This window comes from Pleurodeles waltl, chromosome 5 (assembly GCF_031143425.1).
Source record: "Pleurodeles waltl isolate 20211129_DDA chromosome 5, aPleWal1.hap1.20221129, whole genome shotgun sequence".
Classification (NCBI taxonomy): Eukaryota; Metazoa; Chordata; class Amphibia; order Caudata; family Salamandridae; genus Pleurodeles; species Pleurodeles waltl.
Window position 1 is genome coordinate 187,704,738 of NC_090444.1, and position 26,139 is coordinate 187,730,876.

A 26,139-nucleotide genomic window follows, 5' to 3' on the forward strand; every position below is an offset into this window, starting at 1 on the left:
CAACATCCCAATGTTTTGAAGAAAGGGTGTTTCTGCTTATAAATTGTCTCTCATGGGCCCCAAGTCGAGTGACACTTATTATACATGTGAAAGTTGAGTACATCTCTCATTCATACCGGTCAAAAGTGTTACCTTTGGGTTTTGGCTAGAGGTTGCTCTCTAAATGAGCGTCCTTTCAGAGATCTGCAGTGTACACAGGGGGAGCTGTAGAAGTTTCAGGAACTAAAAGTTCCTGCAAGAGCTGTGGAATGTTATGCTGACCCCTTCTTTGATGGGACATCTAGGAATGTTGTTTCACAACTTTTTATCACCCATTTGTGTCTACCATAGGGTGACTGTGGTGTTAATTTATCAATTTTACATTAATTTTCGTTGTTTTAGCATTTAACTGATGTCAGTTTCTACAGTACAACTGATTTCTAAGTTTGTATAATGACTTCCTGTAATGTCATCTATTATATAAATGAGTTCTCACTCATAAGAATTTTCAGAACTGGATAGTGCTAGTCTCAAACTGCTGAGCTGAGGCAGTTGTGTTTTGAATGTGTTGCTGTTATACACAGAGATGCATTTCCTATGTGCGCTCTCTTATTAGCCGTGTTCATGAAGGATGCACGCTTCAGCCTTTAACGAATGTCTTCTGTTTAAATTCGCCCGAGTTATTCTTCCTACAAGGCCCGTTGGTTAAACAAATCTCATAGCTGTACTTCCTTCCTTATATGTTGACTGTACAGACAGGCTGGGGTTGGAAACCCAAAAATAGACTCTGGCACCAAAAAAGATTGCCCACATTCGTAGATCCCGACTTTTTGTTAAACATTGCTTTGTGAGTATCATCGGGTTACTTTTGGGCCAGTAACAATGGTCAATACTGCACATACCATTGTAACAATGCAGTGCTCTTATATGGAGCTCTTGATGCTTATCTTAAAGTCTTTAAATACCATTCTCATCATCAGGTTCCTGAATCCACAACCCACTCTTTGGTCCCTTAGCTCGTAAAACCTTTCAGATCTCCGAATGCTCTACCCACCATCATTCACGAAGCCTATTGCACATTGTTAGTGATCCTCACTTCCCACTGACCAAAAGGTTCCTAGAGTATCATGCTCAACCTCTGGTCTGGCGACTTCTGTTCACCCTCAGGAACTCACAGATTATTTTTATAATGAGGATTTGTGACTTCTGCTTATGCTTAAGTCTCACAGTCTTCAACTCACTCTCAAGTTCCCAGCAAGAAGATTTTCAAGGCTTCTTCTTCCCTCAGGCCTTTTAAGCCCCTACTCACTGTCAGTCCCCAGAGGCACCTATTCACCTTCTGTTCCTTGAGGCTCTTGCTCACCCGCTTTCGCTGTAGATCCTGCTCATCTTCGTTTCCCCAGATGCTCCATCTCACTCATAGATCCCAATTGTTTCTGTTCTCCTTCAGTTCCAAAGAGGCTGCCATGACCCTTAGTTCTCTGAGGCTGTTGCTTATAGAAGGGCAGAGCTATGTGAGCAAAGCTCAAGTGCAGGTCACGACTGAAGAGCATTGGGAAATCTGTTTCCATATCTTATGTGAATTGAGGTGCACTGGCATGGACTTGTGTGCAGAGATTATGTTCAGTTTGGATCATAGTGTACATGTAGAGATGTGCGAGCACAGTGTACCTGCAGATCAAGGTTTAGGTGTACTGGCAGTGCACGTGATATGCACAGGTTATTAATTGAAGTACATTGGCAGAGTTGAGAGCACGCAGGGTATAGACAGATCAGGTGCACTAGTAGAGATGTGTGTATGTTGAGTTGTACCTATAGAGATTTTTATGTGCATGCTATCTTCAGGTAAGGGTTGAGGTGAATAAGCTGTGTTGTGTGCACAAAGTACATGTATATCAGGCTTGAGATGCACTGGCAGAGCTGTGTGCGCACTGGGGCATATTCAAATCAAGACTGAACTGGATGTCAGTACTGGAGAGCATTGGCAGAGCTGTGATTCCACATCTTTCCATGTTGGGCAGGTTGGAGGTGCACAACGGAAATGTGGACTTTCAGAGTTTGTGCAGGTCCTGGTTGAGGTGGAGTGACAACTGTATGCACACATGTTGTATTTAGGTCAATCTTAAAGGTACTTTGGCACAACTGCATGTGCATAGACTCAATATGTGCAGGTCAGATTTGAGGTATGGAGGCAGAGATATGTGTACGTAGGATACGCACAGGTCGTGGTCAAAGTACATTGACATGTCTGTGTATACAATGCACATGTTTAACAAAATGTATGTGTGTTGGAGAGCTGTGTGTGCACAGGGGCAAAATCAGATCATGATTATGATACAAGGCCACAGCTGTGTATAGAGCACATGTAAGTCGGGACAAAATGCTGTGAAAAACACAATAAGGGCTTTGGCTGAGTATTGGCCTGCATTATGTGTAATAAAGTTGGGTGATACATTGTAAGTGAAACCAAACTTCGCACCACCTCCTCTGATTAAGCTAACTCAGTAGTGGGGAAAGCAGGCCTAATGCCATTTTATAGAAACCCAAATAAAAATAACCTCTATAGCAAAAATGATGTAAATAAAATTTACCAAAGCTAAAAAAAAAAATTGAAATCTGTAATCTTTTAGTTTTTAATTTTAAAAAAAGTCACATGATAATTTGGGTCGGATTCATTTTTGTGACTAGGGAGAGTGAAAGGTGATATCCTTGCTAAGAAGTGTGAAGTTCCACCCTCTTAATGACTGCACAGGGACACATCAGCCACAGTCTAGCATTGTGAAGTGGAGCACTTAGTGCTCGTCCAGATATGATACAAATAAAAAGGAAAATGCAAGGAAACTCAGAAGGTAAAAATAAACCTCCATCAGAGTTGAGTAGTGAATGCAAGAGTTGAGGGTCCTTTCAGCTTCTGTATAGAAATTGAGACATCTCGCTATTGAAAGGTACTACTCTACAATGTGTGGTTGGTCACTCTTTGTGAATTGAAAGGTCACATTATGGGGAATGAGAGACCATTTAATAGGAAGCGAGTTTCATCTGGAAAGTAAAAGACTGCTCAGTGGGTCGCGAGTAAGCACTCAGTGAGTGGCGTCTCTGCTAGTTTTGTAAAACTTCTGTAACCCTAATTATTAAGAGTTGGGTGGTGCAGGGGAATAGAATAGCAAGAGCTGGAATTACTGTTTGGGGAAGGTAATTCCACATCTGCACAACCCAAGTACTAGTTAAGCAGGCCACGATGAAGAATAACTATGCAGACATGTTTTGCAAGGAGAGGTTTCCTGATTCCGGACCTTTCAGTGCTCCCATGTAACACCTGCTATAATCACAGAAGTAGGTGGCAATGTCAGGCGGTATGGGTAGGATAGCTGCTAGGGGTCTGTCAAGTGTTGGGGAGTGGCAGGGGAACTATTGGCTGGTGTGCACGTGGGAACTTATTTAGCCCTTGGATGTGAGACGTGGGCTGTGGCTCGGCTAGTTTGTTGTCTGCACCAGGCCCCTTCCACTGGTCTGAGGTATTTGACTCTTGTGGTGGTAGGGGCTGGGGGTTCAGTAGGGTACGGGTGATCTCCTGCAAGTTGGTGAGAGCTTTGCCTAACATCCCCTCAACCCAACCACGTTTTGCTTGGGGTCACGGGACATCTCTCAGTCCCAGCCCTCCTCCATAACCACGTTTTGCTTGGGGTCACGGGACATCTCTCAGTCCCAGCCCTCCTCCATCCCTCTGCCTCTGGCCCTGGACTCTTGCTTCTATGAGATGGTGATATGGAGGAATCAGGCAGGGCCTGGTGTGTGCCTGGAAATGGGAGGGAGGGGGCATTTGTTTTCTCTACTCTTCCTACTGGGCTGGTTGAGTTGGTGCTGAGCTGTACCACTGCCCACAGTTCCTGCCTATTCAGCAGATAACCAGATTTTTTCTCATAAAGAAATGCAAGAGGCAACTATAGAGTGATTTGGCATCTTTCTCAGCTGGACATAATGAGGATCGAGTGATGGAAGTTTTAAGGTTGATTAGTAGGCACCTGGTTGGATTTCAAGCATTGTTTAGATGAGAATTGCATGGACAGGCTTTGCTGATATTTTGCCTTTCAAACTAAAAACTGCCTTGAAGCAGAGAGAACATAGGGAACTGTCATGGTTCTTTATCTTGTCGTGAGGTTTGAAATACTCGGACCTCTTTTCCAATTTTTTGTTACATGCCTTTTTAGGAGCTACAATGGCTTTTTCGTGGGTACTCTCCATTGTCAGGAAAGCAGCCTGGTTCTTTATTATTGGTTCCCGTTAAGCAACAAATAGCAGTCATTTCTCATTTGTACTTTTGTGTACAGATCATTGATGTACAATGTGCCTTTTGGACATTTTTGGCTTCTACGATGGTTCGTGTTATCTGTGTGTGAAGCTGTCTTTCCAGGACACTGTTTAATGAAGCTAGGCACTCCAAAAGGGCAAGAACATCCGTTAATGTCTACAGAAGGTGTGCAGGAAATGATATGGCGCCTAATTAACAGGTCCAAGTGGCATGTGTGGCTGAACAGTTCATTTCCATTACAGCCCCATTGTATGATACTGAGATGCCTCTTGCTGCTAAACAAACAACGTTAACAACTGAAATGCACACCAGCGAAATGTGCATTGCTTGCTTTCTGTGGGGTGATCTGAGTATTTGTATTGTCCTTGTCGAAGTGCCAAACAATCGGCAAGATGTTACTAATCGAAAACGTATTAGACTCTGACAAATTAAATCTGTATCGCAGAAGGTCTCATTTTTAAATGTCTGGAAATAAATTGATCATGCAAATTAATTTTGATACCTTTTATTAAATCCAAATAACTTAAAAAAATCTTCAACTCAGTATTTATTTTGGTAGGGTAAAGTTCTCCATTAAGTTTAGCAAGGAAAGGTGAGCGTTCACAAGGAAGGGTGGGTGTATGTTCAAATGTAATGCAAAGTAAGTAGCATCACAGGTTGGCATCTTAAAGCCTTACTGATATCTACTTGAAACTGAAACCAGTTTTCTTTTATATGTGGTTTTTATGAAGCCCACCCCATTACCTTCCGAGTCCAACGCCCCTTATAGCTGGTAGTTTAACATATATTTTCACAAAAGTACGGGAATGGAAGTAAAAAATGTACTCACCTGGTCTAACTCATACGTTTTGATCAAGTTTTCCCTTTTAGAGGCTTTTCAAGGTATTCCAGACTCTGTGTTCGTGTGTTTCGGCATTTGTGTAGTGCAACACTAGATGGGAAGCAGTGGAGTGTGGAACAAGTGGGGTAGCATTAGAGTATGATTTATATTGTTGTCAATGAGGCAGGTAACAGGTAAGGCCTACTGCGTTACTGCTCTTTGAAGGATATGTCTCCATCTTTCTTCTATAGTTTAGTAGGGTCAGGTCAGTTTCTGTTGATTGGGATGTTATTTCAGACTCTTTGCAGAGGGGCAGCAGGCATGTCTTCCGTTTTAGCTTCTCATACCTCTTCATCTCTAGAATGGTGAGATACTTGGTCAAGGGGTGCACTGTCCTCCTGAGATGGCTAGTTACTTGACCTGAAATGTTGAGGTATTGTATCTGGTGGCTTTGTAGGTGATGCATCTGGTCTTAAATGTGGTATGGACTTAGCTTTAGTTCCTTCAGTGGAGTTTTAAGGTGACATTGATGTTTAGTGTTAGTTTGCAATAGTGTGCTTTCAGTGGAAAATTGAAAGCTACATGGTTTTTCAGAGTTGTGTAGTAAACATCTACGTTATGCTATGGGAACTTGTATAGAGTTTGTACACCACAAGGTTTCTTGGCGCTGAGGTACCGAACAGATAATATAGAAACTTAAGGGAAGAGATTACACTAGCAAATATGCTTGTTGAAATAGCCAAGTCTTTAGTGCCTCTCTAAACCTAAAGTAATCGAGAGGCAGCTGTATTGTAGGAGAAAGAGAATTCCAAATCAGTGGAGCCTGTACAGAGAATCTAATGCCACCCATCCCTTTCTTGTTATACTTGGGGATGGAGAGGAGATTCTGGGAGGAAGAACAAAGTCTCCGACTCAGGATGTATTTCTTGAGTCTAGATTTTATTAATGAGACCTTCATCAGAAAATGCCTTGAAGGTGATGTAACCTATTTTAAAAATGATCCTTCGCTCCAAAGAGAACCAGTGAAGGGGTCTCAAAAGTGGAGTGATGTGGCAGTTTCTAGGCTGTTTATACAAAAGATGTGCTGGTTGGTTCTGTGCATAATGGAGCCTGGCTTAGGCAGGGTGGCGACTCCCTTGCCATTGCAAAGGAGCCGCCCCTGCTCTGAAGTCCGGCGATAACTGACATTATGTGCTGCATTATATTTCTTTAGAGGAAGACTTCTGAACTTTTGTCCAAAAATTTGGGTTGCCCAGAGCTGATCTTGGGTAATGCTGGTCTTTTGAAATTTTAATTGACGCATGGTATGGTGGTGCTGTAAACTGCATCCCTCATAATATTTGGAACAATGATTTATAACTGTATTGTATTGCAGATTTCTTTTGGCGTTTAAGTGCCTAATTAACAAATCTTGCTCCTATTATAAAGAAATTGCATTTTACAGATAAAAGATACCACACCTCACAGAGAACACATACATATTGCCAATAATGCAATGAACTCAAATTTGCGCACACTTTAATCACCTCCTTTATCCATTTATTCTTTCCCTTCTCCTGTCCACAGCGCACGCATTCATACTCAAATTGGTATAGAAGTAGTCACAGTTCTGCACATGGCCCACTAGCGCAAGCCAAATGAAGACTGCTAAAAGTACTGGAGCACTGGAGAAACCTGTATTTATCAAAAAGGTGTCTGAGCGGTTTGTGCCTTCGTATTGCAAACAATTGGGCAAAGAAACTCATATGACCATAGCAAACATGTTGGTGCTTTCCCCGTAAGTGATTCCGAAGAGCCATACATTATCCACCTTCACAAACCTAAACATCAAAAACCGTCTCACCCACCGCAACTCAGTCTTGTGCTTTATAACACACATTCACTAGTAGGTACCTGATCAATTTAGGAATTATTTTACCCATACTTGTCTCTACTGTTGATATTGGTCCTATTAACTTCAGAGAACAAGAGCGGTTCCTCCAGCAGGGTCAGCAGCACTGTGCCTGTCTTTTCTGCTGCTTCCGTCCTCAGGTTATTGTCACCTGTGACACTGTCGTGACCAGTTAAGTTGAGCTAGCTGACCCATATTTATAGCTTTCGTTTATAAGAGAGTTCTTTCTTAGAAGACTTACCTTTGAGAGATGCTCTCACACTCTCCTCTGATCTGTTTTACAGTGTGTGTAGCCTACTTCTGCATGTTCGCAAACCGATGGCATTCTGTGTTCCTGGGCTATTTACTGCATAAGCTTTTGCTTCCTTCTAACTGTAGTTTCTGGTCATGCACATAATCACCGTGTAATTCGATTAAAAAATGATTTTCTGCTTAGTAAGAAATTGTTAAAACAACTCCGTTTATAGAAGAGCCTTAATTACTCTTGGTATAGTTATTCAGAAATGTTCTCCCTTAAAAAGCGAAGTTGAAGAACTAATTATACCTTTGTGTATGCCTGATGTTTGCTTATTTTGGAAAGCTCGAACTCAGTGCAGTAGGCTTGAGTTGATTATGGAGCCTGATTGGTTCACTGGTAAAAGTTGTGTCCAAAGCCATAAGTCTGATCTCTTTATTTATTTATTTTTGTCCTCATTGTGAATTTAGTTGGCTAAGGGGGCTCCAGGTTAGATTCGTGTATGTATGTGTGTTGGGCACCCCACCAAGAGAGCACCCCTTACCACCTCCCTTTCAACTCACAAGCCACACAAAACCGGGGCTACCGACAAGAGCAACTGCCGACAGCGAGCCAGCCGCCCGGCCACGAAGTCTCTTCTTTTTTTAACACAAAAGCAGTAGGCTTGGCTTGTTCTGAAAAACATTTGCTAAAGCCAGTATACCTTTAATGGTGGATTGCTATCTCATTGTGTTACAGGCTATAGAAACGTATTTTGCTATATTAAATCTCAAAGATTACTATTGTATGCAAGGTGTTTGCAGTTTGTCACCTCCTGTGATAAACCCTGGGGGGTTGTAGATTTTTATTGTAATAGTCCTTTTCTAGGCCTTGTGCAATTATTGGTTTGCCACCTGTAACTGTGTACATATTTGCAAATTTTTAACTGTATGCATGATGGTTGATATCCTATATACACTTAATTAGGCCTGTATTCATTATAATATCAAGCCGATGGTAAAAGCTATAGGCCTTATTGTTTCACTGGGAAAAGTTATGTCAGATTTTATAAGTTTGATCTGTTTATTATGCAAGTTTGTGAGAAAGTCAGTAGGCCTGACTTACTTATTCTGAAAAGCATGTGTTAACGGTAATATGCTTTCAATGCTGGATTGTTATTACACATTGTGAAAGACTGCAGGCTGCTATTTTATTAAAGTGAATCTCACAGATTACCATGATTTGCAAGGTTGTTTGTACTGGTGACCTCCTCAAACAAACTTTGGTGATAGATGATTTGCTGTATGATTATCCTTATTACGCCCATTTAGGAGGGCTTTTATATGGGTTTGGCAATTTTATACATATTTGTATTATTAGAACTGTGTCCCTGATGGTTGCCTTGTGGAAAGCCTATGCTCAGTAGGTCTGAGTTGGTTATGATGACAAGACAATGATCTTCCTGGATCTTGTAATAAAAAATATAAAAATATTACATATATGTAATACGTCTATAAATTAAAAGAGGAGAAGGAAAAAATCAGATCACAAAAATTCTGTCACTCACAGGGCAATAAACACAATACAATAGAGCCTGTGGCTGAAAACGCCACTTTCATCCAGGAGAATATTCAGCAGGGGCCGTGGGTCAGCCAGTTCAGACATTGGCTCTGTTGCCCTTTGAGTGCCTCTATTTGTCTGATCGCATGAACATTCGCCTCAAAGTGAGTGCAATTCAATGCCAGTACTGGTGGGCCAGTCCTTTTAGTTTTCTATCTTTTCCTCTTTTTTCTTCTCTTATTTTTATTTTAATTATTTTTAGAGCACTCTACAGCTCCTCAGACAGTGCTAACAGGCTGCTTTCATGCCATTCCTTCTATCTGCAGTGAGCAACATTCTACAAGGCCACACTCATTGATCGGGATTGTCAAGAGTTTTGCTGGTTTACCATTCCCAGATGGTCAGCGCATTGGTTCTAAACATTGTGGCCTTGATGGAACTTCAAAACATCATGCACAAAACCATTGCAAGATGTCACCTGCTGCTATATTTACTTTTTTGTTTTATTGCTTATAACTTTGCCACTGTATGACAAATCTGTAAGAAAGTTTCTTAAACAAAACCTGCCCACTTTAGATGGATCTTTGAAACTTGCATTCATATTAGTTCTAGGAATTTACAGGAAGGACTCAAACATTGCCTTTTTTATAGAAATTCCCTGGAGGAATTCTTTTAATTGAGTGCAAAACCTGATGCCAAGTTGGTACTGGAGTTGGGGGAATGCCACCTGGCTAGTGCCTGCTGGGCACGTCTGAAGACCTTAACTAATCCTCAAAGAGAGTGTGATCACTGGCCTCAGAGCACAGCAAAATTCCGCACTGTGTTCAGTACCCACTATGAGCAGCAAAGGCAGTGTCTAATGGTTATTTGGTTGGGATTTATTATGCAGGCGTGGCTGAAAGTCACAAATTATGCTCCGTATCTGGTGGGCTTAGCAGGAGGTCATGACATGTGGGTTGTGGTGAAGGGAAGAGCGCATGCAGAATGTGGTGAAAGTCCACATCCTGTGGTCAGTGCCCACCTTTCACATCAAGCGGCTAGAGGCTAAAATGTATACATATGGAATTTTGGAGATGGCCAACCAGGGCCTTTTACCTTATGGACAGTGCAGCATGCAGGTTAGACTTGGGTTGGGGATACAGGGCATCATAAAATATATTGGTAGAAAATCTCCTTCATTTTATACATTTAATTAAAACCAGTACAAAATTTGCGATGAAAAGGCAGAGCACGATTATTTGGCAGAGTCAAGTCTCAAGGCATAGTAAAAACCTAACAGGTCTTAACACATGGATACAAAGCGTTTAAAAGGTAGTTCAAATCAAACACACAATTAAGTACAGTGCCGTTGTCAAGGTGCAGGAGTGTAAAAAGAGCAGCAATTTTGCTTGATGGATCTGCATCATTTTAAGGCAACAAGCTGATTGGAACCTGCTCTTTTAACAAAGTGCAAGTGCATAAGGATAGCAGCTGTTTAGTAGTTAGAGTAGAAGATAGTAACAATTATAAAATACTAAAGTTATAAAACTGTATCATTTAAAAGCAGCAGACTGATCAGGGGCTACCCCTTTAGCACTATGCAATCTAAAGAAAATAGCACAGTTTAAACATTGGAATGAAGAAATTAGCATTATGAAGCATTGAAATTATGGGCTGATTAAAATTCAAGTCCTGGAAGAGGACGTCACATCAAGTGCGAGTGCAGAGCATAGGCAGTGCAATAGGATGGGGCCCGCTTTCTGTAGGGCATGGTGAACGAGGGTGCATTCAGTTGATCACTGGCCAGCTAGCAGCACAAGAAGAGGACAGTCGTGAGTTATGTGCTGCTGGCGATCCAAATGATTTTACTAGCATTAGGGACCTCTCCACTCCCAATATGTATTTCACCATTTGCACAATAATTCTTGGGTCAGCCAAGTTAAGATGAGCCAGGCCGACTTGTCTACAAGAGCGTGTCCTGAGCTGACTCGAGATGGGGCATAGCCATTTTTGTTGTTTATCTAAAGTAGAGCTGCAGAGGCAGATGGTGTGCAACAGGTTTTTAGTTCCAGAGCCACATAGTCGGCAGGTCATTGACCCTGCTGTCCTTTTCGAGAGTCTGCTGTACATGAGGGATTGTAGGATCCCTAGGCGGTAAGTGAGATATCTGCTTGTGACCCTGAAATTTAGCGCCGTTCCAAGATATTCCTGCGGTCTTTGTAGCTGTTTAGTGTGGCCCTGGTATGTGTGCGGTGCTCTGAAGTAGATCTATCAATCAATGAGGAGATAACTTTCATTGTGTTATGAACGACTTTTTGTAAAAACTTCATGACTTGCGCCAACATGCCACAGTTTGGCCTGCCCAAGCCGTGTTATTGTTACTTCAAGATAATCCCTTGTGGGCGGGTATGGCCATTTCATGATGTCCTCCCAAATACAATAGTTTAGTGAGTGTACTGTGGTGAGTTTGAGCTTATGGCAAAAGAGAACAAATTGTTGCTTGTCTCGCGAGGGACTGCTTTACCAGCCCGAACTCTAGCCAGGGAGCTAAAAGATTTGTCTGTATATTTGTGTTACTATTATGTCTAATGTTGCATCCCAACCCCAGAGGGCCTCTGATCCATATGCCAAGGTGGGTGCGACTTGGGCTATGGCGATTTCCAAGATCGGCCCTTCAATTTCTTAAACCCTGCGGAGAGCCCAGCCACTCAAGCAATCCCCTTTCTTTTAATTTCCTCCTGTGCGGTTTGAAAGAAACCCTGTTGCCAAATAAAATATCATGATATTTGTAGAACTCTGTCTCCTCAAGGGTGTTCCCATCAAGATACCAGTTAGCTGCCATTTATGGCTATTTCTAGTGAATATGATCGTCTGAGTTTTTTTACTGTTTATTTTGAGGCCGTTGGCCAGAGAGTATTCCTGCGTTGCTCCCAAAAGGCGACCCATGCCAACCCTGGTGCAGCTAAGTAACACCAGGTCGTCGGCGTAGAAGAGATTTGACAGGTGCGCTGACCCTCGTTTGGGTGGATGCAAATTAACTCGAAGCAGGGCTGCGCAAAGATCTGCCAGGAATAGGTTGAATAGTAATGATCCTAAGACACATCCCTTCTTTAGGCCAGTTGCCGTTGGAATGGCCCTGGATAGGTTGGCACCATTGTCCAGTTTGATTTTGACTCATGTGGCAGGTATAGGTTTTTAGTTACTTTTAAGAGGAGTTTATGGCTATCCCAGCCGACTAGCTTTTCCCGTAGCCTCTTGCAATTGACACAGTCAAAGGCTGCTTTGTAGTCAGTGTAACACAAGTAGAGAGGTAGCTTCTTTGTTGTGGAGGAGTTGACGATAAGTGCCAGAGCCATCAGGTTCTTAGTTGTGCCGATGTGGTGAGGGCTGTACTGCCTCAGCTACTTGCAGTATTAATTGCTCGGAAAACCAAAATAATTCACTGAAAAAAGCACAAGCATTAGGAACATTAGATTTGGATACTAAGATACACTGAGTTCTCAATGTGATAAAAACTGAAAAATGATCAGAAAATACATAATTTAAAGAGACATGTGGGTATGCACTGCTCACAGCCTCACGCATGACGAGACAAGAAATTTTGAACACACTGTGGAAAGAGTCCCCCTGCTTCCATAAACAAGCATACTCGGGCTGCAGTGTGTGGCCTTCAGCCACCTCAGTACTGACTGCCCATGTTCTTGCTTATCCATAATTCCCTACTTGAATTTCTATGGAAAGAAAGAACTTTACTCCACTCTCCCCATTACAGTTTGCTTCTCCATTCACAAATGTATACACAACTTTACATGATCAAACAACTTTACAAAATCAAACCTGCACACATTTTTAATGTTTCAAAATATCTATGTACAAAAGTACAACACAACAAAAACATCTTATCCTTTGTTTTAATTTAATGCACAGTATGCCACAACAGTGTGTACAAACAGTCTTTTAGGTCATGGAAAACATAAAGCTATACTAAGATACTTGAAAAATGATATGAAACACTTGAGTGTAAAACACATGAAATATATGCAGATTGTCATCTAGAAACAAGCATTGGCAAATGCATTAGGTTTCGCCTATGTGTTTATCAGTGACTCTTTTTTATGCACAAAATGTGACATAGATTAGATCTGAAGACCTGTAAGAGTATTCAAAAAGATCAGAATTCACTTCCGAAACAGTGCAAGTGTTCAGTAAAAAATAGAAATGTGGTCAATTTTCAGGTGATTTGAAATGGTAGAGAGGGCTACCAGCCTTGTAAGACTCCAGTACACCGAAGGAAGCAATAGTAAGTTCTTGAAGGGGGCATCACTTCCAAAATGCATAATGCATAGTCCGACAATAAGACTTGAGCTATGATTTACAAAGTGTTTCAGGATTAGTGGCGCCACAAGAATTATTGACAAAAGAAAACAGGTTAAACATTTACCCCGAGTTTCTAATTTCTGAATACAGAAGGGAGGTGAGGCAGTGGCACATAGATTTCAACTGATCAAGTGTAAAAAAGGGACTCTAATGGCGTCCTATTAAGCTTCCTAAACTGACAAGTAGCATGGCAAAGTGGGTGTGCTCATTAAAAATGGTCTTGTTTTGACATAATAGATAGACTCTCGATATTGTTGTGCCATTCTGAGGAGCCAACCCCACACGCAATGCATGGATAATATTAAGAAACTATTGCTCAATGCCACATGTTTAAAGCATTGAAGAAAAATTTTAGACTACTGTCATAATTTGAAAGGGGATTGTATGTTCATCCAAGAAGTCAAAGCTGGTAATGGAGAAGCAATTTGTCTGACGAACCATTGGATAAAGAAAGTAACCTACTTACAACACCTCAGAAAGATAAATGGTGCAATACCACTGCTTTCCAGGCACTTTATACTTGAGGTGATACAGTCCGAGGGACTCGGAATGCCAGTAGCTCATTATGAGACTATCCAAACAGTAGGTGGGCTCGTTTGTAATCAATCTCTATGTCCTGGTTTCTGATATCCCAGACTTTTGAGTGGCACTGAATGAATAAATAATGGCTATTGCTAGTGACACAGGTATCCTTCTTGTAGGAGACTGCAATATACTTATTAATCAACAATGGACAAATATTACTCCTGTAAATTTCAATCCTCTGGATCACACAAGCAAATGATCTATACAAATCATACACCCGATAGACTTTTTAAGGCTGCTCAATTCTACGTCAAGAGAATGCACTTTCTTTTCCTTCCAATATCTGAGTTAATTCAGAATCAATTTAATTCTGGTTGATCGGACCACTGCTGTAGTTCTCTACATTTTCTTCTGGGGGAGATACATCCCAAAGGAATGTGAAGGAATTTTTGATCAGATACCTCTATGGCAGGGTTCTGCAAAGTCAGTCTTGGAGAGCCGGGTCCATGCCAGATTTTTAGTGTATCCACACTTAGAATAATGTAGAATTTCTGAAAAATCTTTTTTCTAAATGTTGATATGCTAAAAATCTGGCAAGGACCCGGCTCTCCAGGACCGACTTTGCAGAACCCTGCCCTATGGCAAACTAAGGAGACTTCTTGTGTGTGTGAGCGTAAACTCGAGTCCGTTATCTAAAATTCTCTGAGGTATTCCCAAAGCTATTCTAAAAGGAGTTTAGGATAAACAAAATGGATAGAAAGAACAAATAAGCAAGACAATACGAGATAAGACACAGTGAGAAAAGAAATAAAAAACGTTAAGAGTCCATATTCACTCAAAAAGCACACTCCTATTAAAGGGCGCTAAAGAAAGAAATATGAAGATAATAAAAATCTCAGTAAGACGGCCAGTCATCTATTTCACCATTTTGTTGACTCGGCAAGATTCTGGACATAGTCCAAACTATGACAATTTTATAAGGAGATATTTATGTTCCTTCTGTAGAGTTTACAGTGCTATATAATTTATCATCTCGGAATATAGTATGTGCATAAAGAATGGATACACCGTCCAAAGATGTCAGTGCCCTGTCAGATACACACTTCTTTCTGCTAAGAATCATAAAAATACTTGTAGTTAACTAGTGAACTACTATCTCCAAAGTGAAAAGCTTTTATTCCAAAAGACTTATTCAAAGGGAACCTTCAGAATTTAATATATGAATAAGTAATGCAAATACATATATTTTGTATCCATTTGAAAACCACTGTATAACAAATTGTTCTTGCATGTGCCAATATTCTCTTTCAACATCATACACCAACGCAGCCAGTCTTCAGCCACAAAGACAGACACAACACACTAGGTGACACCAAGTATGATCTGCATCCCAGAAGCTTGGACAGCTGGACCACGGGCCAGGCCCTGCAGCCTATTCAGGGGCACTTACCGCAGACTCTCTCATGCACCCTCTGCAGATGAATCTGTCTGCAACCCAGGACAGTGGCTGTAGACCCTGAGCCCACTCACCCTGGTGGTTGAAGGTCCTCCATATCTTGGTGAACAAGGTGCCCATGCTGGGAAGGTTCGATGGGCTGTTGCATGTAAGATCTGTCTGCCTCTGCGGTCACTGCCTCAGCATGCGCTTGGTGGTTTAAAACTGAGCACTGCACTCAGCAAGTCCATGGCCTCAGTGCAGACATATATCTCTTCTGCCGTGAGCCCTGCTCACAGCCCCTGATGCACCATCCCTCAACAGCTGTGGCAAACTACCAAGCCTGACATGCCTGCCCCCAAATCTGACATTTCCATTTCCTAGGAGATATGACCACAGAATTTCTAGGGCACTTAAGGATATACATAGAAGAAATACAATAATGGTTAACAACAACGCTCTTTAAAAAGTAACTGGTGTGTGTAAAGTATACAAGGGGGATCACAGAACAGCAATAGAAGGCATGCACTCAAAGTTAACAGCAGCGTTCTCTCTCAAGTAATGTGTGTGTGTAAAGCATACCAGGGGGGATTAAAGAAGCAGCAGTGTCTTACCACCTATAAAAATTATAACAAGCACGCTTGAAATGCGTGCAGCCACCGAGAGGTTAGGTAAAGGGCAGAGGAAAAACAAAGCAAGCACTGTGTAGGCAGAACCTAAAAAAAGAGTTCCACAAAAACGTAGGAGAGCAGTACTTGGTCCTCAGGACACTGATAAAACCAAACACACAAAAAACAAGCATTGGTAAATGCAGGACATATGCTACAGCCAATAGAAATGGAGTAAAAAGTAAGTGGTAAGCATAGGAACCAATGAGAAGCAAAAGGGTGGGGGGTGTAACCCCTTTTTAAGATTTATGTTGAATATAGTAGATTTCACAAGCACAGGGCAAGCACTGTGCAGGTGAAACCTAAAAAGTTACATTTTAGGAATGGAAATTAATTGGCCCGAGAGTGAGCTACCTACCTACCTTTTTCCCTCCACATTTGAGGGACCACTGGTGTAATGGGTGGGATCCTGAAGTCTAAAATTACCTACAGAGTACCCTGAGCTTTGTTTTTAATATGGGTCCTTGTGGCAAGATAAAAAACGGGAGTCTTTCTTTGAAAAAGACAGAGCGAAATGTGCTCTGTGGAATAGGCTAAAACTATATGTATCTGGGAAATGTAGGGATCTGATTCGGTCTTGAGGAGAGCCACATGACCATTTTTGGGCTATAAAGGTGACTGAAACATGTAGACCAAAGTCGATGTTCGAGTGATTGTATCTTGAAGCCATTGCCTCCTTTTTTTAATCTTGCCAATCTTCTTTTTAAGTCGAATATTTGAGTATTCACAGGTTTTACATGTTCAGATGTTCTTTTTAACTGTGTGCTCTGTCTAGGCTAGCCTGTTAATCCCAGTAGAGGTCTATGTCTGCCAGTTCTTTCATTATGTCAGAGTTCTGATTACAGCAGATTTCAGAATATTATTCTAATTGAACAGTTTCTCTCTTTCTTACTGTAGTTTCTTCGTAAGCATCTTAGGAATTGCTCCGGCAAAGCTTCTTTTAAACATTCAAGTTCAGTTTCACAAAATACTATTGTATGTAAACCCAGTTTATGCTTGCAGTCTAGTACCTAGGCTACCAACTGAGGATCAAAACGTCCACCAACAATCTGACCTTCTCCACCTGACACTGTTGTGTAATTTTTGGGCACAACCCTTCAGCTTACTTTGCCTCAGTTTGTTCGCTTGCAATAACTGTAAACACACACACACCAAGCGCTGTTTTAAATGACCGAACATTTAAATTGTACACATAGGTCAACTCTTCATGGTTTGGTCAGGTTAAAATGTAATGGACTGATTCTCGAAGCTATGGAAAGTTTCGCTTGCATGCGTAAACGTTGTATTTTTTGTATTAATAGGATTTACTAGCATGAAGATTTTCATGTGAGCAAAGCATTCAAAGTGGCATTAAGTAGGGCCGAAGTGGTGTGTCCTTTTGGAATGCCCTGTGAGGTTGTGCACAACTAAAAATAAGGTCAGAAATGTTACTTACATCAAGAGAAGGTGTAACATTTTTTCCGAGCTGGCAAGAGGCCTCTACCTTCCAATAAAAGGTGGCAGTGTAGGGATTGGAGTTTGTCCATGTGGGATATATTTCTCCCATAGAAAAAAAGGTTTAACAAGTGATTTACGTGACAGATTTTCGCATGAGTAAATATACATGTGTATATTTGCCCTTGCTAAAGTGGAATTCCCAAACGTTTGCTAGTAGCACACCTGGAAATATGCAATTGTTTCAGATTACGTCCTTGACCCCACGCAGTATCCTGGGTGTAGAGCACCAGGAGTTCTCCAGCCCTGATTCTGTAAATGGTTTTACAATTATGAGACTATTAGAGTTACATTATTTCAAGAAAACTGCTACATTACTCTTCAGATCATCACTGACATGAGTGCGTTACTATTGATTTTGTTTGTCCTTTCTATTGAACATCTTCTCTCTGCTTTAAAAAGTTTAGCTTTCTGCCCTAAACCATAACTGCCATTTTGATAAGATGCCTGAGTGATTGATATATATATATATATATAGTCTTAAAGCTATCTACATGATCATTGCTATACAGCGAAATGAAAAAGAGTACTGCAGCACAAAAAAAACAACTCTTTAGTGAATACAGTCAGTTCTACAAACTCAAAGATAAAAAATGGTGGTCCATTTTCTTTTGGGTTGGTATGTACAGACCTATTTGAGGAGCACTGGAACTCTGTTTTTACCATTACATTCCATGTCACTTCTTCAGATCTGCAAAGTTGTCAACCAACCTGTTGCTTACAATATACATCGATTTGGTTTCAGGCCCATCCCATGACCAAAGAATGCAGCAAAATAATCAATTACCAGAGTAAATCATTGTTTTAATGTAAACCATTCTGAATATTGTTAGTTAAAACACCCCTTCTCCATTTCCTCTGAAGATAGACCCAGATAGTACCACCTTATTTCAAGGTAATAGGCTGATATAGTCTTCATAGCTGTTGGCAGTAGAGAATGAAGTGCAGAGCGCAATTCAGATAAGTAGAGGGTGAGAGTTACTTCTAGGGGCAGCAGTTGCGGTAAAGGTTTCCTTTGACATTACACTAGTAGATTGACTCACAGTTGCACAGTATGAGGTTGCCTGAGATCCGAGTGGCATACCAGAAAGTGCACATGTGATAATACACCTATCGCCACATCAGGAGAAGAAGGTAGAGCATTTCTCACCAGAATGATATTGCAAAGCACAATGAACACTCGGGCCCTATGCCAAACTCCCGCGGTCGGGTTACCATCTATGCGGCAGCCCTTCTGCAGACCCTACTATACGTTTCCTGCTGGCCCAGTGGGAAACGCACAACAACATTGACGCTGGCTCATAATAAAGCTGGCTGCAATGCTGTTGTGCGTCGGGTGCACCAGCATCCATTGCGCAAATCACTGTCTGCAAAGCACACAGTGATTGGCGCGATGGGGCTGAGGGGGGTCCTGGCACCCCGTCTCTGCGCCATGTAAACGCCGGCGGAGAGGGGGGTCGTAATCCCCAGGGCAGTGCTGCTTGCAGTGCTGCCCTGGCGTATTGGGACCACCAGCACCGACAGACCGTCAGGCGGCCAAAAAAGTGAAGGTGCTAGCGGTCTGACCGTGGCGGTAATACCACGGTCGTAATGTCGTGGTCGGAAGTCTGAAGACCGCCAGCCTCTTAATGAGGGCCTCAGTGTCTGGATGTCTGAAGTAATACTGAACCAGCTCTGAATGATACCTACCTCATGTACATAAACTCCTTGCACTGTGATGCAGCTGAAACATTGTATAGTGTGGTTTACAATTACCAATTGTCTGCCTAGGTCATTATAGAGTGATTCACTGTTTTTAAGGGAATGTTGTTTTTACCCTTATAGCCCCTTACAGTTATTTGGTAATTTCATATAGATGCATTCATTTATTTTCCCGTGTGCTTAAATCCTCTAAGCAGCATACACATGCTGTTCAGCAACTATGGACCAGAAAGGCACCTTAGGTCTAGCTGTAAACACATCTAGTTGTTTTCCAGAGCTAGTGGCATTAAAAAAAGAAAAAATACCTTCAGAGAGAATGGGAGAGACATGATGGAGTTCATATTTACCACAATGTTGTGTTTCCGCTAAGTTTTAGGTGCACTAGTCAGTCGAGGGAGTTTTTTTTTTTTTTTTTTTTTTTTTGTAATGCAATGATGAACATTGTTCTTAGGAGTGTCTGTATCTGGCAATCATTATAAGGCCATTGTACTCTCTTACTTAAGTGATTCGGCATGAGTGTCTTCTTGGAAAAAAGACTTTCCCCACTAACAGCAATTTACTATAATACTTTTAGGTGTCAGCTTTCAGAAAATAGTTTTTTTTGTTTTATGAGTTTCACATCAAAAATACAAATGTTTTTATGCAAACATAGGGCATAACCAATATTGCAGTGAGTTGACATTCTTATCTCAATCTTATTTCAAGCGTTGGTTTCCTATGTGGTTTGGGTTCCACTCGAAGTGAGGAAAATCGTCTTTCCCAGATTTCTTTAGTGACCCATGGCGTGCTGGTCTTTTCTTGTCTCTTTCACAGCATACTACGGCCACTACCATCAAATTTCCCCAGATTATCCAAAACCATCAATTGTGCATCCAGCTCACCCACCCCTCAAAGTGCTTTCTCAGATCTTTTTGCAGGTGCACTAGAAGCAATGTCATGCTTATCTGGTGTCGATGGAGCCGGTGGCAGCAGCTGAGCAAGTGCAGCTTGATTTCCTCTTCCCAGTTCTCAAGATACGCATAGTTGCCTCCCTGCAACTCCAGGCAATAGTATCCAAGATAAATGGCAATCATTTTCTATATTTTCAAGATGATACCACGTTGTATTTACACACAGTGACAGCCATCTTGGGAGTATAAGAAATACAAATCTAAGATGACCAGCCATCGGTATTAACTTTTCCAATGTCAGCACAGTTTTAAAAGCATCCAACATTGGCAAAACCAATAGCGACGAGCTGGGTGCATTACCAATGTGACATTTATTGGTCTGCCAATACTTGAATGCTTTGAAAGGCATTAGAGTGATTTTCGGTCCAGACGAGACTAGCAATATGGTGACCAAGCTCAGAAAGCCATACTTCAGAAGGGGAAGAACCCACAGAAACTGAAAGAACCAATGATTTACTGTCCATAAACGATAAAAACGAGGCATCCTTTTTACCAGTTTGTGGACTGCCAAACTATTGCCTCTAATTCGGAAACGATTATTACTAACCAGTACTTTTGTGTTCTAGCTGTATGAAGAAACAATGACGGACCAAATGTGAAGAAATAATAATGTGTAGGAGTTTGCTGCAATATAATAGTAAGGAGGCAGAGCTTAGTATTCTAGGTTTCATTTCAGAGACCACAGGAAGTGTTTTTGTTTTGCACTTTTAGAGCAGTATCTTTACATTTTTTCACAAGGTCATTTCACACACACAACATGGTTTTCCAGTCCTTCCACTGCATCAAGATACATGCAATCGAAACCATTAATTTTACTAATTAGTTAAGCGATTAACTGGAAGTATTTGCTTTGCAACATCCTGACATTATAAATGTAATTAATATAACCCATTGTCTGACCTTTTCTTTTGTAGTTGTTTTACCTCATGACTTCATACACACTTTTTACAATGTGTAACTGATGGATATTGTACCCATTCTTACAGATAAAATTCTTATTTTAGCATATAAATACAGTTTTAGAGGGATACTACTCAAAACTTTGTCACCGATTTTATTAATTTTATGTATATATATGTATTTTTTTTTTTTTTTGCAGGCAACTCAGGAAGACAATGGAGGAGCTTGTTCATGATCTCGTCTCTGCCCTGGAAGAAAGCTCTGAACAAGCCAAAGGATGTTTTGCTGACAAGTCAGATCACTCTCGAAGCATCTCCTACCTCCTGAAGCACCAGGCAAGAAAACGACGTGGAAAGAAACGGCGATCAGATAACACCCATCACCCTTTAGAGACTGGTCACTGTTTGAGCGATGGTTCTGACTCTAGTTTAGAGGAACCTAGCAAAGACTACCGGGAGAGTAACTGTAATCCCAACAAAGACCACAGTGACTCTGATGAGCAATCATTACTTACAAAACGCAAATCATCCTCAAATACGAACAATACACGATGCAAACGGCCTTTGTGGCAGGACCCTGATGTGGCTGTTGATAATTTGGCCAGCAGGACTTTGCGCAGGAAAAAAAAGGTAAAAAGAATGGCAGTCGATCCTCCACCGGAAGTCCACAGTGTAGTCTTGACTCAAGAGCAAAGTTATTACAGTGATCAGGCGATGGACAGTGACAGCAGACATTCACAACAGATAGAGAACACCAAAGGCAGACCAAAGAAAAAAGGAACTGCTGGAACCAGACATCGGCCTGAAATCCCAGATGAGGGAGTTGTGGTGGAAGGTGAAGATGTGACCCAGATAATGAAAAACAAAATGGAGTATGAGGAGCAAAAGGGCTCAGATGAGAACATGAGCGACAGGTTGTTATTTTTGTTTTTTATTTGAATCTGTGCAGGAAGGTTTTATGCTGTTGCTGTGTGGGTGTTCTGACTAGAGGGAGGAGCAATTTCAATCTGCATTACATTTGTGTTATAGTTAGTATTGCATAATGACCTACTGCTATGAGATTAGGTGATATGTGGGCAACAGTATCCAACATCCTTTTAATTTAAATGAACACATATTTTCTACTCGGGAATTAAACTGCAGAATCCAACAGATAGTAAAGGCTCCTAGGTTTAATCTTAAATCTTGAGGTAGTTGATCATTCTGTGTGCAGTCGTATAGTCTGATGAATACATTATCTCTCGACCTAAAATGCTCTTCCTCACTGCAAGACTTCAGAAGGAAACTGAAGACTTGGTAGTTTGTGTAGGAGGCTGGACTGGCTTGTAGTGAGTACCAAGGGGTACTTGCACCTTGCACCTGGCCCAGTTATCCCTTATTAGTGTATAGGGTGTCTAGCAGCTTAGGCTGATAGATAATGGTAGCTTAGCAGAGCAGCTCAGGCTGAACTAGGAGACGTGTGAAGCTACTACAGTACCACTTAGTGTCATATGCACAATATCATAAGAAAACACAATACACAGTTATACTAAAAATAAAGGTACTTTATTTTTATGACAATATGCCAAAGTATCTTAGAGTGTACCCTCAGTGAGAGGATAGGAAATATACACAAGATATATATACACAATAGCAAAAATATGCAGTATAGTCTTAGAAAACAGTGCAAACAATGTATAGTTACAATAGGATGCAATGGGGAATCATAGGGATAGGGGCAACACCAACCATATACTCCAAAAGTGGAATGCGAACCACGGATGGACCCCAAACCTATGTGACCTTGTAGAGGGTCGCTGGGACTATTAGAAAATAGTGAGAGTTAGAAAAATAACCCTCCCCAAGACCCTGAAAAGTGAGTGCAAAGTGCACTAAAGTTCCCCAAAAGACAAAGAAGTCGTGTTAGAGGAATAATGCAGGAAAGACACAAACCAGCAATGCAACAACTGTGGATTTCCAATCTAGGATACCTGTGGAACAAGGGGACCAAGTCCAAAAGTCACAAGCAAGTCGGAGATGGGCAGATGCCCAGGAAATGCCAGCTGCGGGTGCAAAGAAGCTTCTACTGGACAGAAGAAGCTGAGGTTTCTGCAGGAACGAAAAGGGCTAGAGACTTCCCCTTTGGTGGACGGATCCCTCTCGCCGTGGAGAGTCGTGCAGAAGTGTTTTCCAGCCGAAAGAACGCCAACAAGCCTTGCTAGCTGCAAATCGTGCGGTTAGCGTTTTTGGACGCTGCTGAGGCCCAGGAGGGACAAGGAGGTCGCAAATTGGACCAGCAGAGAGAGGGGACGTCGAGCAAGACAAGGAGCCCTCTCTGAAGCCGGTAGCACCCGGAGAAGTGCCAGAAACAGGCACTACGAGGATGCGTGAAACGGTGCTCGCCGAAGTTGCACAAAGGAGTCCCACGTCGCCGGAGACCAACTTAGAAAGTCGTGCAATGCAGGTTAGAGTGCCGTGGACCCAGGCTTGGCTGTGCACAAAGGATTTCCGCCGGAAGTGCACAGGGGCCGGAGTAGCTGCAAAAGTCGCGGTTCCCAGCAATGCAGCCCAGCGAGGTGAGGCAAGGACTTACCTCCACCAAACTTGGACTGAAGAGTCACTGGACTGTGGGGGTCACTTGGACAGAGTCGCTGGATTCGAGGGACCTCGCTCGTCGTGCTGAGAGGAGACCCAAGGGACCGGTAATGCAGCTTTTTGGTGCCTGCGGTTGCAGGGGGAAGATTCCGTCGACCCACAGGAGATTTCTTCGGAGCTTCTGGTGCAGAGAGGAGGCAGACTACCCCCACAGCATGCACAAGCAGGAAAACAGTCGAGAAGGCGGCAGGATCAGCGTTACAGAGTTGCAGTAGTCGTCTTTGCTACTATGTTGCAGGTTTGCAGGCTTCCAGCGTGGTCAGCAGTCGATTCCTTGGCAGAAGGTGAAGAGAGAGATGCAGAGGAACTCGGATGAGCTCTTGCATTCGTTATCTAAAGTTTCCCCAGAGACAGAGACCCTAAATAGCCAGAAAAGAGGGTTTGGCTACCTAGGAGAGAGGATAGGCTAGCAACACCTGAAGGAGCCTATCACAAGGAGTCTCTGACGTCACCTGGTGGCACTGGCCACTCAGAGCAGTCCAGTGTGCCAGCAGCACCTCTGTTTCCAAGATGGCAGAGGTCTGGAGCACACTGGAGGAGCTCTGGACACCTCCCAGGGGAGGAGCAGGTCAGGGGAGTGGTCACTCCCCTTTCCTTTGTCCAGTTTCGCGCCAGAGCAGGGGCTAATGAACCGGTGTAGACTGGCTTATGCAGAATTGGGCACATCTGTGCCCAACAAAGCATTTCCAGAGGCTGGGGGAGGCTACTCCTCCCCTGCCTTCACACCATTTTCCAAAGGGAGAGGGTGTCACACCCTCTCTCAGAGGAAGTTCTTTGTTCTGCCATCCTGGGCCAGGCCTGGCTGGACCCCAGGAGGGCAGATGCCTGTCTGAGGGGTTGGCAGCAGCAGCAGCTGCAGTGAAACCCCAGGAAGGGCAGTTTGGCAGTACCAGGGTCTGTGCTACAGACCACTGGGATCATGGAATTGTACCAACAATGCCAGGATGGCATAGAGGGGGCAATTCCATGATCTTAGACATGTTACATGGCCATATTCGGAGTTACCATTGTGAAGCTACATATAGGTAGTGACCTATATGTAGTGCACGCGTGTAATGGTGTCCCCGCACTCACAAAGTTCAGGGAATTGGCTCTGAACAATGTGGGGGCACCTTGGCTAGTGCCAGGGTGCCCTCACACTAAGTAACTTTGCACCTAACCTTTACCAGGTAAAGGTTAGACATATAGGTGACTTATAAGTTACTTAAGTGCAGTGTAAAATGGCTGTGAAATAACGTGGACGTTATTTCACTCAGGCTGCAGTGGCAGGCCTGTGTAAGAATTGTCAGAGCTCCCTATGGGTGGCAAAAGAACTGCTGCAGCCCATAGGGATCTCCTGGAACCCCAATACCCTGGGTACCTTAGTACCATATACTAGGGAATTATAAGGGTGTTCCAGTAAGCCAATGTAAATTGGTAAAATTGGTCACTAGCCTGTTAGTGACAATTTGTACAGAGAGAGCATAACCACTGAGGTTCTGGTTAGCAGAGCCTCAGTGAGACAGTTAGGCACCACACAGGGAACACATACATATAGGCCACAAACTTATGAGCACTGGGGTCCTGACTAGCAGGGTCCCAGTGACACATAACAAACATACTGAAAACATAGGGTTTTCACTATGAGCACTGGGCCCTGGCTAGCAGGATCCCAGTGAGACAGTGAAAACACCCTGACATACACTCACAAACAGGCCAAAAGTGGGGGGTAACAAGGCTAGAAAGAGGTTACTTTCTCACAGTTTGGCAAGGTGATGGATGACATGGCATAGTGGACACTATACAAATGTTGATAATCAGTCTGTCATTCACAAGGTAAAAATTCCCTTTTATTTTCTAACCAGCAATACAAAGTGCACATGTTCCTGCTTAATGGCTTCTTAGGGTAATTTGTGGTCCACACTGTGAAGGTATATTTATCATCACCATGAGGCAGTAGGTCCACCAGGAGCTTCAGAGGCAGATATGATTATCTTATTTGACCATATGAATACGTTTCTACCCTAGACATTGGGAGTGAAGAATATATGTTGTTTCAACACATGATGTTTATAACACATTCATTTACCACAGATTTTCACAATGGGTTGTTGTTTACAACACATTGTTTTACATTTTGCAACAAATTATACACTGTGACAACGAATATCTTATATATAGAAATATGTATATGAGCAATAAATGTGTATATTTCTGTGAATATATATATTCAGTATTATATATACATGTGTACAGATACACACAGACACACACACAAGTTTGTGTATATACATCTTTTTTTGGTGGGAGAGGACTTCCACACCCTCCTTTTTAAAATTAAATATTACATAAATATTTACCCCTTAAAAATAAAAATAAATCTCTTTACCTCTACCAGCCCCATAAACATAAAAACCACATACCTTCGATACCTCTACCTGAACCCTAAAAGAACCCTTGCTTCCGTTTACCTACACCCACCCTGAGTCCTGAAACCCCCCTACCCATTCACCTCTACTTGCCCCTGTACTGTAAAAACCCTTACCTCCATTTACCTCCCCACCAACCCCTAAACCCCCAAAAATCTGTTACCTCACGTCCTCAGTTTATCTTTACCTATCGCTGAATCCTAAAAAGTCTTAACTCTGTTCACCTTTACCCATCCTTGAACATTAAAAACCCTTATCCCCTTTTACCTCTACTTACTTACACCCTTAATACCCAT

At 42.2% G+C, this 26,139-nt stretch overlaps 1 protein-coding gene across 3 annotated transcripts in view; it reads left to right on the forward strand.

The window, feature by feature from the left end:
* The window catches only part of GPATCH2 (G-patch domain containing 2), a 479,275-nt gene that overhangs the window by 664 nt on the left and 452,472 nt on the right, over nucleotides 1-26,139 (forward strand). For all 3 annotated transcript variants that reach the window (XM_069233883.1, XM_069233884.1, XM_069233885.1), the window contains exon 2: nucleotides 21,002-21,715. In XM_069233883.1, the coding sequence (XP_069089984.1) occupies nucleotides 21,002-21,715 (714 nt within the window). The remainder of the gene's footprint in view (nucleotides 1-21,001; nucleotides 21,716-26,139) is intronic.